At 42.3% G+C, this 12,498-nt stretch overlaps 1 protein-coding gene across 2 annotated transcripts; it reads left to right on the top strand.

The window, feature by feature from the left end:
- Positions 1-3,458: 3,458 nt before the first annotated feature.
- On the top strand, positions 3,459-12,210 carry THOC3 (THO complex 3). Of its 2 annotated transcripts, none has more exons than XM_025387792.1 (6): positions 3,459-4,059; positions 4,774-4,930; positions 6,617-6,821; positions 10,306-10,467; positions 10,589-10,689; positions 11,610-12,210. In XM_025387792.1, the coding sequence occupies exons 1-6, from the start codon at positions 3,793-3,795 to the stop codon at positions 11,771-11,773; spliced, it is 1,056 nt and encodes a 351-aa protein (XP_025243577.1). In that variant the 5' UTR covers positions 3,459-3,792; the 3' UTR covers positions 11,774-12,210. The 2 variants fall into 2 exon arrangements, with proteins under 2 accessions (XP_025243577.1, XP_025243576.1); XM_025387791.1 differs by having other exon boundaries at positions 3,465-4,055.
- Positions 12,211-12,498: the final 288 nt, after the last annotated feature.

Raw genomic sequence — 12,498 nt, 5'->3', positions numbered from 1 at the left:
CCTTTTTTTTTGAGGCAGCGTCTCGCTGTGTAGCCCAGGCTGGAGTGCAGTGGTGCGATCTCGGCTCACTGCAACCTCCGCCTCCTGGGTTCAAGCAATTCTCTGCCTCAGCCTCCTGAGTAGCTGGGATTACAGGCGAAAACCACCATGCCTGGCTAATTTTATTGTATTTTTAGTAGAGATGAGGTTTCACCATCTTGGCCAGGCTGGCCTTGAACTCCTGACCTCGTGATCCACCCGCCTTGGCCTCCCAAAGTTCTGGGATTACAGGCGTGAGCCACCGCGCCTGGCCCAATTAAACCTCTTTTCTTTATAAATTACCCAGTCTCAGGTAGTTCCCTATAGCAATGTGAGAACGGACTAATGCACAATTGCCAAACGTTTAGACAAAAGAGTAGTAATGTAGATGTATGTAGAGAAAGCAAGTGGAGACCGGGCGCAGTGACTCATGCCTGTAATCTCAGCACTTTGGGAGGCCAGGTCAGGTGAATTGCCTGAGGCCAGGAGTTTGAGACCAGCCTGGCCAACATGGAGAAACCCCATCTCTGCAAAACATACAAAAAATTAGCGGGTAGGGTGGTGCATGACTGTAATCCCAGCTACTCAGGTGGCTGAGGCATGAGAATTGCTTGAACCTGGGAAGTGGAGGTTGCAGTGAGTCAAGATCGCACCACTGCACTCCAGCCTGGGTGACAGAGTAAGACTGTGTCTCAAAATAAATAAATAAATTAATTAATTAAAATTAAAATTAAAAAAAGAAAACAAATGGAACAAAATGCTAACTTGGTGAATCTGTGTCACAGGAATAGCAGTGCTTTTTAGTATTCTTGCAACTTTTCTGTAAATTTGAATTTTTCCAAGTAAAAAGTTTTTAAAAATGGCCCATGACTCTGTTCCCCTAAATTTTACCTCCCCTTTGAGAGACTCTGACTTCAGTCTCACCATTTCCCCAAGATGTGTGGCAGTCCAATTTGAAATGTTATACCAGTTTCTGTCTCAGGCAAGAGCAGTGGGATATACTTCTCACAACTGATGTTCTAACATCCATGTTTACAGAATATAGAAAAGGAACACAAGGGGAAATTAAGTAAAAAATATACATTACAGGCTGGACACGGTGGCTCACGCCTGTAATCCCAGCACTTTGGGACGCCGAGACGAGTGGATCACCTGACGTCAGGAGTTCGAGACCAGCCTGGCCAACATAGCGAAACTCCGTCTCAACTGAAAATACAAAAGATGAACCAGGCTTTGTTGTGGTGCCTGTAATCCCAGCTACTTGGGAGGCTGATGCAGAAGACTTGCTTGAACCTGGGAGGCGGAAGTTGCAGTGAGCCAAGATTGCACCACTGCACTCTAGCCTAGGCAGTAAGAGCAAAACTTCATCTCAAAAAAAAAATTAAAAATTAAAAAATGTAAATTACATACAAAAATACAAAATGAATGCAGAAATACAAAGAGTCACATTTACATGATTTCAGATACTGAGAATCAGAGTGTAGATTTTGGAGTCAGTAATATCTGAGTTCTAACCTTTTCTCTGTCACATATAGTCATGTGACCTGGAACAGGACATTTTACCTCTTTCTACTTCAGTTTTTGCATCTTGGACAGGGGCTTGTAAATCCTCAGTGTATGCAGCAAAAAAAAAATATGAAATATAGGAAGAAGTAGAAAATGAAGGAGAAAATCTAAAAATATATATATATATGAAGAAGATTCCTGAAAAATAGGGGTAAGGAAGAAAACTAGACACCAAATAGTTTCCTACTTCAAGATTTTAGAGACTTCACTGGTATCCTTGGAGTCTGAAAAGCTTTGTTGTTTCCAAGAATTTCTGGAAATTCTTGCAATGGGGTAGGGAAAAGATTGGGGAAAGATAGGGATCTTATTTCCTACGGTCCTTCTGAGAGCCACATGCTTTATATGTGTACTTATTTAGTACCTAGGACCTTCTGACACTTCCTTATGTTGCTGGTGGAAGTATAGATTATTAAACCTCTTCATAGGTGTTTTGGCAATACATATCCAAATAAAAAAGTACAGATGTGCACAATGAAGGTTGTATAGGGATATTCACTGCAATATTGTTCTAAAAGCAAATTCATGAAGGGATCAGTTGAATAAACTATTATATATTCATATAAAGACTGCAACCATTAAGAAGAATGAGATGTCTGCATATTCTGACAAGAAATGATTTTCTATACATATTTACCATAGAAAGCAAGTTGTGTAAGGAATGCTACCTTTTTGGCAGTGGGTTGGGGAAGGTTATGCACACACCTATCTACCTCATCAGGGTGCTTACTTACACTGTCTCTGGAAGGTCACACAAGAAATTCAAGTTTTTCAGAAGAGAAGTTTGGGGACACAGGATGGAGGGAAAATTTTCAATCTATTCCCTTTTATACTTTTTACATTTGTTGCCAAGTGCACGTGTTGCCTTTTAAAAATTGGATTTTTAAACAAATTTATCACTACTACTTACCACCAAAACCTTCCCCCATTCCTCAGCTCTTCTCCAGGGCCTTGACTGGCGCTGACAGCTCACCACCCCTTTTTTCTCCAGCAAGAAGCCACTGGTTTAAGGGAGATATGAAAGGTGGGTTGGATACGCAGGTGGACATTTACTTTTCACTCTGTATCTTTTATTTTTATATTTACAATCATGTGCATGTAATACTGTTACAGGAAAAGGGTCCCAATCCAGACCCCAAGAGTGGGTTCTTGGATCTCACTCAAGAAAGAATTCAGGGCGAGTCTGCAGGGCAAAGTGAAAGCAAGTTTATTAAGAAAGTAAAGGGAATAAAAGAATGGCCACTCCATAGAGCAGCCCCGAGGGCTGCTGGTTGTGCATTTTTATGGTTTTTCCTGATGATCTGCTAAACAAGTGTGGTGGATTATTCACGCCTCCCTTTTTTAGACCATATAGGGTAACTTCCTGACATTGCCATGGCGTTTATAAACTATCCTGGCACTGGTGGGAGTGTAGCAGTGAGGATGACCAGAGGTCACTCTCGTCGCCATTTTGGTTTTGGTGGGTTTTGGCCGGCCCCGTTACTGCAACCTGTTTTATCATCAAGGTCTTTATGACCTGTATTTTGTGCTGACCTCCTATTTCATCCTGTGATTAGAATGCCTTAACAGTCTGGGAATGCAACCCAGTAGGTTTCAGCCTCATTTTACCCAGTTCCTATTTAAGATAGAGTTGCTGTGGTTCACACGCTTCCGCCATTACCTTTTAAAAACAAAAAATTCATTTTTATTAAAAAACAAACAAAAAACCCTTCCAGACCCCTTCTTAACACCTCTTCCCTCACTCCACACCCGCTAGCCCTTTTCACGGGACAAGCTCACCAGCTGGTCCTTCTCCATTAAAAAGCCCAGGGCTTTCTCTTAAGAGAGGAGACTAGGGATTAGGGAACAACTCCAGAAGAAAGGTGATGGGTGAACTGTTTAGAAGGTTAGTGTTGGTTCTTTTATTCGATTAAACAGGGATACACATATATCTACCAAGGAATAGGTAAGGGAGAAATAAAAACACTAAAAAAACTCGGAATCGTTAAGTGTGAAGCACATTTGGAGTTAACATATATGGAGTTAACTCCAAATACTACTAAGAAGAGGCAGGCACGCGCTGCATACCGGGATTTGTAGTCCTTTCCGGGGCGGGGTACAGCGCGCCTGCGTAGAGGAGCCGTCGCTCTTCCGGGCGCATGCGTGCGGCCGCGGCGCCAGGACTGATTGCACCCTGGCGGCTGCTTGCGTGTTGTGAGCTGGGAGCTCGGCATGGCGGTGCCCACTGCAGCCATGGGGCCCTCGGCGTTGGGCCAGAGCGGCCCCAGCTCGATGGCCCCGTGGTGCTCAGTGAGCAGCGGCCCGTCGCGCTACGTGCTTGGGATGCAGGAGCTGTTCCGGGGCCACAGCAAGACGCGCGAGTTCCTGGCGCACAGCGCCAAGGTGCACTCGGTGGCCTGGAGTTGCGACGGGCGTCGCCTAGCCTCGGGGTCCTTCGACAAGACGGCCAGTGTCTTCTTGCTGGAGAAGGACCGGTTGGTGAGCTGCCGGGGCTCGGCCCAGGCTAGGGAGAGGGGTCGTGGTGAAGTGAGGTGTGGTAGAGGGAGAGCGAATGGGGGGCGAACGGGGCCGTGGGGTTGAAAGGAGAGTGGACTTGAGGGAGGGGGAAAGGGGTAGTAGGGAGATGAGAGGGGAGTGTGGAGATGAGGAGGGAGTGGGGAGAAGGTGGAGTGTGGGGGTGACAGGGTCGTGAGGGGTGAGGAGAGGAAGATTGGGGGCGTGTGGAGAGTGTGGAAGTAAGGAGGTTGGCGATGGCGGGTGAAGGTGAGGAGAGGGTGGATGGGACGGGGCTGCGGTGGGAGCCTTACTCGTTTGGAGTCGATTCGTGTGCTGGTAAGGAGTGGCTAGGGGCTGTGGTGGTGGTGGTGAGGAGGGCCCCTTTGAAAGTGATAAGGCGTCCCGTGGGAATGAGCGGCTGGGTTAGGAACGTTGATGGTACAGTAAGGGTGCAAAATCAGGAAGGAGGAGGAGGCCAGGGAGGGCACAAAAATAAGGGCATAGATGTGGAAGCTGAGAACAACAGTTCAGAAGGACTGCGGAGAAGAGAAGGGAGAAAGGGCTTAGAAGAACTGGATTCTGAATTACCCAGATCTTTACTGGTACCGGCATACCTTGGTTTGAATAAGGTTAGAAAGTTACATGGGGAGGCAGCTTACATCTATGTGAAGTGACATCTGGATTCTCTTCTTTCAGGTCAAGGAAAACAATTATCGGGGACATGGGGATAGTGTGGACCAGCTTTGTTGGCATCCAAGTAATCCTGACCTATTCGTTACCGCGTCCGGAGATAAAACCATTCGCATCTGGGATGTCAGGACTACAAAATGCATTGCCACTGTGAACACTAAAGGTGATTATTCAGAGAGAGAGGGTAATAGGAAGATAAGCTGTTTGAATTCATTCAACAACCATTTTCCGAATATCTTTTCTGTGCCTGGCACTCAGCAGTGTATGAGACATCCTGAGCTGAATAAGAGTTTCCAGCTCCAAGGACCTCCCCAGCGGGGAGGGGACATGTATATACAAATAACATAGCAAGGTATGGTTCATTTGATAATGGAGAGGTCTGCAAGATGGATACCCAGAATAGAAGTGAAAACAAAAGTCTGCCTAGGGGAGCCAGGGAAGTCCTCACCAAATTTGAGCAAACTTTTAGGATAGCCATAGAAATTGAGTGTGGTCAATGTGCAGTGGGTGGGGAATGGGGCATTTCCAGGAGGGAACAGCGTGTGCAAAGGTATGGAGACCGTGGAAAATTCTGATTAGCTGGAATGGTTGAAATTTGGATGGTCTTGGTGAACTGCGAGAAAGTGACCAGAAAGTTGTGCGGTACATTTGTAGGCTGTGTTGTAAGTATTGAGGCCGGTACTGTATGGGACTCTTGAGTTTTCATTTATCATAAGATGTTCCATTAGGAAAGAAAGTTGGTAAATAACTGTGATACACCCAAAATTTTGAAATGCTTTCTGATACATTTTAAGATACAGTATAGATACTAAAATGTGAAAAAATTATACATTTTAGAATGGAAAAGGTTGATGAGATTTTTAATTGATGTGTTCAGTGTGGGCCACTAGACTTTGTTGACAAGACTTACCTCTGGAGGCAGAATAGTGTGGTTTTTCCCCAGGTATACAGCTGCTGATCCATGAGTGATTCAGGTGATGCCTGGGTGAACATTAAAAACCAGTTTTGCAGATATTTTAATGCCTACTAGAAGAACTAGCTCATAGAATTTATTACTCAATTAAAGCTAAATTTATTTTTATTTTTATTTTTGAGACAGAGTCTTGCCCTGTTACCCAGGATGGAGTACAGTGACACAGTATTGGCTGTCTGCAGCCTCCACCTCCTGGGCTCAAGCCATCCTCCTACCTCAACCTCCTGAGTAGCTGGGACTACAGGCACATGCCACCATGCCTGGCTAATTTTTTGTAGAGCCGGTTTTTGCCATTTTGCCCAGGCTGATCTTGAACTCCTGGACTCAAGTGATTTGCACACCTTGGCTTCCCAAAGTGCTGGGATAACAGGCTGGAGCCACCGCGCCCGGCTGCTAAATTTATTTAAGTAAAATTTTTTGGATTAATTTTAAGAAAAGTCTTGAATAAAGAAAAATACAGTGTTTAATGGACAGGACAAAAATTGTGATGTTGGCATGCGAGTGACTAGAGTTGAGAAATGCTGGTGTAAGAGAAAAGGGGGCTTTGGGGTCAGATCTGGGTTTAAATTCTTGGCTCTGTGACTTCATATAGGTTTGACACTTCGGCTCATCTTCTTATCTGCTATTTCCTTTGTCTATAAAATGGGGATAATAAAGTGTGTCTTAGAGGAGTATTGTGAAGACCAAATCAGGAAATGTGTAGATGAATGTGCTGGACTCATTGTTGAATTATAAATGGTAGCTCCCTCCCATTGTCTAGGACTTTAGTGAGTAAGCCCTGAAGGAAGCTCTGGTCTTCTTTCTAGGATAGCACAATAAACTTGTGGAGGATTATGAGCAAACAGATTATCTTGCTGTTTATATCTGGGTTCCTAGGGGAGAACATTAATATCTGCTGGAGTCCTGATGGGCAGACCATTGCTGTAGGCAACAAAGATGATGTGGTGACCTTTATTGATGCCAAGACACACCGTTCCAAAGCAGAAGAGCAGTTCAAGTTCGAGGTCAACGAAATCTCCTGGAACAATGACAACAACATGTTCTTCCTGACAAATGGCAATGGTTGTATCAACATCCTCAGGTGAGGGGATCTAGCTTAGGGGACTGTCATATCTTTGTGCTGGGTGCTGTGTCAGATATGGAGATGAATTAGATGTGAGCCTATCCTGAAGGAGCTTAAAACACAAATAGAATCCTAACCTGTTTTAAGTACATTTGAGCTATATATTTTATATACTTTATATTTTACTGAGTCCTTACAGAAATTCTAGGAGTTGATGGTTTGCTTCTCATTTGACAGATGAGGATCTGAGGGTGAGAGGTTACATCAGTAGTCAGCTAGTGTTTGCTAGAACTGGATGCACCTTGAATTATGACTAATTCATACCCTCTTTTTTTTGAGGCGGAGTTTTGCTTTTGTTGCCCAGGCTGGAGTGCAATGGCGCGATCTCGGCTCACTGCAACTTTCGCCTCCTGGATTCAAGCTATTCTTCTGCCTTAGTCTCCCAAGTAGCTGGGATTAGAGGCATGCCCCACCACACCCGGCTAATTTTGTATTTTTTGTAGTTTAGAGTTTCTCCATGTTGGTCAGGCTGGTCTCCAACTCCCAACCTCAGGTGATCCACCCACCTCGGCTCCCAAAGTGCTGGGATTACAGGCGTGAACCACCGCACCCAACTGGCTAATTCATACTCTTAAAGTTTCAACTTAAATATCACTTTCCCTTCAGGGGAAGCTCTCCCGCTACCCCAAGGTTAGAGGTAGGTTAGAGGCTTACTTTATGTACTTTCTGTAGGAAGCACTTTCCTTCTGTGTTGTAATTGCATGGTTATTTGCCCATGTCTCCTGTTAGACTGTGAATTCCATGATGGTGGGGATGGTGTTTGCTTTGTTTAGTGTTGAATCCCTAATGTCTAGTCCTGCACCTGCTCCACATAGAAGGATCTTAGTGAATGTTTGTTCTCTAAATGAATGAAATTGTGGAGCTGAAATTCAGATCTGTTTAATTCTAGCCTTCCACTATCCCAGGTGATCAATGTGAGGCCAAGTGAGATATGTTCCGTGGGGAGTTGAAGGAGGGAGCTTGTGAACTTTATCTTGAAAGATAAGCAGAATTTGAAGAATAAGCAAAAGGGAACCACATAAGTGAAAAAGCAGGCATGAGTGAGCATGACTTATTTGCAGAGTAGTTCGGTCAGGGTTGTTGGGGGCACGCTGGCAGATAAGGGAAATAAGAGAGGGCATGATAATGGGAAGATGAAGTCTGATTTGGGACCAGATTATAAAAGGCCTTTATTTTATTCCTAGTATCTTGGATTTTATTTTGTAGGCAATGGGGATTCTATAATTTTTTAAGAAAAACCTTTTTATTATAAAACACAGATATTGAAAACCACATAACACAAATGTGTAGCTTAACGAACTCTTATAGGCTTAACTCTTGTGCAGCCCTGCTCAAGTCGAGGAGTAGTTCTTTCCAGCCACCCCAGAAGTCCATCCAGGTGTTTTGTCCTAATCACAACTCCCTTCTACAAAAGTGAACACTATCCTGACTTTTATGGTGATTCTTCATAGTTTTTCTACCACATGTGCAGCCCCTAGATACCCTGGTTTTGCTCATTTAAAAAAAAAATTGATACGTCTTTTGTGTCTCTTAAATTACTCAAAAGAAACTTGCTAAAACATAGCTGCTGAAAAACCAGACTGGTAACCTGTGGAGATTCTCCCAGTTTGGCTTTTGCTGATTCCATGTGCTGTGTATATGTTGGACTGTTGTAGAAAGAGATGCTGCTTCTCGTCTGCAGTTTGGTTACCCAGTAGTGCAGTTCATCTAGGGAAGGCAGGATAAAATTTTGATTCTGTTTGTCAGATGATGATTTCGTTTCCTGCTGCCTCCAAAGATGACCAGTTAGGTTTGTTTTTTGTTTTTTTTTAATCATTATGGGCTCGTGTTTTTAAACATAGTTGATGTGTTTCCATCTCTTGTAATTGTTACGCTTATTGAAGCTCAAATTATCCCATCTTTGGCCAATAAAAACGTCTTCAAGTTGGTTCTTAAGCCCTTTTTTGACATAATCCCAGTCTTCTGTTTTTTGCTCTCTGGTTTGATAAGATGTTTCAAGTTCATCTTGTACAATCTTGCCCCAGACCTTTAATCAGAAAATTCTCCAACAAGCCTTAACATTCTGGCTGGGTGTCGTGGCTCACACCTGTAATCCCAGCACTTTGGCACTTTGGGAGGCCGAGGTGAGTGGATCACTTGAGGCCTGGCAATCATGGAGAAACCCCGTCTCTACTCAAAATACAAAAATTAGCTGGGTGTGGTGATGCAGGTCTGTAATCCCAGCTACTTGGAAGGCTGAGGCAGGAGAATCGCTTGAACCCGGGAGGTGGAGGTTGTAGTAAGCTTAGATTGTGCCACTGCACTCCAGCATCCTGGGCAACTGAGTGAGATTCCACCTCAAAAAAAAAAAAAAAAAAGGAGGCCTTACATTCTTTCACTGAGAAATGATACTGAAGTTAGGAATGTTCATTACCGTTGGGTTGGCCTAGGAATTACGTGTGTGTGTGTGTGTGTATATATATATATAAAGATAAAATACCTTGTGAATTCACATTGATAACTTCCAATTAAAATTGAGGACTCCGGGGATTTTATTAAACCTCATCTATAGTACAAATATATTTCTTCCCTTCCAAATTGAGTATTCTGGTTCTCAAGGGCACAAGGGATCATAGAATTAGAATATCCGATGGTTACTTATTACCTGTATCCCATGGTAAACATATAGATGTCTCTGAATAACAATATTACTGCCACTACCACCAATGTGATGACTTGAAACAAAAAATGTTTTTGCTTTTTGCATACACTCTTTACATTCTTCCCCCATTAAAAAAAATAGTACTATATGTTGTAGGAGTGTGCAGCTGTTACATATTATACCTTCCCTTTAAACCATGTATAGTTTTTGCAAGAAACTGTATATTCAGTGTTCAGCACCAGTCCTTATAAGTCTCTAGTCATTTTTTTAATTGAAGCTCATTCTCTAGTTAAGATTCCTCGGGAAGCGTTCATGGGAACATTATTCCTGGAGTTTTTATTACAACTTATTTATGTACTTATAAAGCTTATAGGTTTTATAAAACATTATTGTGCTTATTGTTTGTATCGTTATATTTCAAATTCAGTTTTGCTGGATGTAAAAATCCTTGACTCATTTTCTTGCTTGTGTATCTTTCTTAAATATGGTACTCCATTTTCTTTTGGCATTAAGTGTTGCTGTCAGAAAGCCTGATAATCTAATTTTCTTTTTCTTTAAAGTCCACTAATTTTACTAGTCTATGTCTCAATGTTGGTTGCTTTGGTTCTGTAGTCTCATGTATGTGTTGTGCTTTTTAAATAATGTAGTTCAAAATCTTTTTTTATTTCAGGAATATTATCTTGAATGACAGTTCTTGGTGGTGGTACATTATCTTTGCTTTTCTTCTTCATTGTCTCCTATTATTATTTTAGCACCACAGTCCTCTTCTGCAGTTTGATCACTGTCTGTCTTGTTTCTCAGCTACCCAGAATTGAAGCCTGTGCAGTCCATCAACGCCCATCCTTCCAACTGCATCTGTATCAAGTTTGACCCGATGGGGAAGTACTTTGCCACAGGAAGTGCAGATGCTTTGGTTAGCCTCTGGGATGTGGATGAGTTAGTGTGTGTTCGGTGCTTTTCCAGGTAAGTGACTCTATCAGCACTTTCCTTGTTGGGTACATGAATTTTATTTTATTGTGAGTGACATTGTTCCCTCCTCTTATTTGGTAATTCTCATGTCTCTTCTGTCCACTTTGTATCATAGGCTGGATTGGCCTGTAAGGACCCTCAGTTTCAGCCATGATGGGAAAATGCTGGCGTCAGCATCGGAAGACCATTTTATTGACATTGCTGAAGTGGAGACAGGTAACCTCATGAGAATCTACTGTCTTTCACCTTTGGCATTCAGGACTTCTCTTGTGATCTCATCTCTGCACGTGACTACTTCATCAGCATTATCATGAATGAATTTGTCTCCTTTAGACAAGTGTGTTTATGTTTTGACTGTCACTGCTGGGTAGTGAGGAAGCAAAAAGTTAAGAAATAAACAGGCAGGTCTGAGGAAACTGATTTAGAAAAATATTTTGATTTATTTAAACTTTAAACTACAGAGTAAGAGGAAGAAAAAAGCAGCACTTGTGGTCCCACTATCTGAATACCACCTTTTAAAAAATGCTGTGGTATATTTCTCTTTATCTGTTGCCTGTATATTAACTTGAAAAAATATTTTTTTTAAATTTAGGGAATTATCAAGTTTTTGCTTTAAAAACAACAACAGAAGCTGGAAATAGAAAAATGGGAGGAGAGTATTCATTTTACAAAAGAATTTCCTCAGATTTGTTTTTTAGTGTTGCTGTATTGTTTTCGGAAATCTGTGACACTCTTTGTAAAAAGGTTAAAACTATATAGAAAACTTTGAAGAGGAAAGGAAAGAACTTGAAATTCCAGTATGTAAAGAATGTCCGTGTTAGTCACGTTGTGGTGAACGTTGTCCAGCATCCAACCATGCGGATCCTTCATGTAATTGCGTGTCCCTGTGACTCAGTGACACTTTTCCTGCTCAGTCACCTGCTCTTGAGTTAACCCACCTGTGCTCAGAGCCTGCTCTGCCCCCTGCTGGCTTGTGGGCTCTCTGTGCCTGGGGGTTCTCTGTAAAATGAGGTAATAGTTGTATCTATCTTATGGGATTAGTAGGTGGATTAAACGAGTTAATACAGGTAAGTACTTAATGAATGTGTCCTTCGTTATGAACGTATTGATTGGTTTCTCTCTATTGTTTTCTATAGGGGACAAACTATGGGAGGTACAGTGTGAGTCTCCGACCTTCACAGTGGCGTGGCACCCCAAAAGGCCTCTGCTGGCATTTGCCTGTGATGACAAAGACGGCAAATATGACAGCAGCCGGGAAGCCGGAACTGTGAAGCTGTTTGGGCTTCCTAATGATTCTTGAGAGGGGATTATAGGGAGAGGAGGCCCTGGCAGAGGTCTTCCTTCATGTGGTTAGTTTGGTCTGTTCTCTTGGAGTTGGTGGGCACCCTAAATATTTGTAAATTGGTATAAATTGTAAATGTCTATGGTCAGGCTGCCCATTCCAGTTCTTTTGCTTTTTCTGTGTATTAGCTCTTTCCATTCTTTGCCCCCAGTGTGAGTTAACTCGTGTGGACTCTGCAGTGTAGGTAGTGACCCCAGCATACCTTGTCCTCTGGACCTCCTTTCTTCTCTGCTTTTGGGTTCATGGTAGACTTTGTGGCGTTTAATACAACTTGGACAATACTTAGTTTGGAGGGAGGGGAATGGAAAGGTATGGAAAATTTTTTAAATAATTAAAAAAATATATATATAATTTTGAGAATTGAGCATTTAATAAACTGACTTTTTTTATTATGGCACTTCTAAGACTTTAAAAATTATTATGTCCTTATGTTGCAGTTTTGTATTTTTTTTTAAATTTCAGAAAGAGAATTTAAATGTTATAATTCTGTCATTTAATGTCCCAACCAATAACCCTCTGAAATATAGGGACAAAGCTAATTGAATGACTGAACTAAAATTTTGGCTCTGAGCTTCCTGGTGGCAAAGTAAAGAGGGGAGTAAGTCAGTTAGCTTTCTTATTGAAAAGAAAAACACTTAGTGGTTCCTCATGGAAAGCAAAGCTTTATTAGTTCTTCCCTTTAA

This window comes from Theropithecus gelada, chromosome 6 (genome assembly GCF_003255815.1).
Source record: "Theropithecus gelada isolate Dixy chromosome 6, Tgel_1.0, whole genome shotgun sequence".
NCBI lineage: Eukaryota > Metazoa > Chordata > Mammalia > Primates > Cercopithecidae > Theropithecus > Theropithecus gelada.
Note: the sequence above shows the minus strand (reverse complement) of the source record. Positions and strands in the feature narration are given on the sequence as shown.

Bases quoted from the DNA above. Each gene is read 5' to 3' on its own strand.
- THOC3 (XM_025387791.1), top strand. From the start codon at position 3,720: ATGCGTGCGGCCGCGGCGCCAGGACTGATTGCACCCTGGCGGCTGCTT. The intron at 4,931-6,616 runs GTGATTATTCAG...CTGGGTTCCTAG, and splicing joins TGCCACTGTGAACACTAAAG to GGGAGAACATTAATATCTGC. The intron at 10,468-10,588 runs GTAAGTGACTCT...TTTGTATCATAG, and splicing joins TGTGTTCGGTGCTTTTCCAG to GCTGGATTGGCCTGTAAGGA.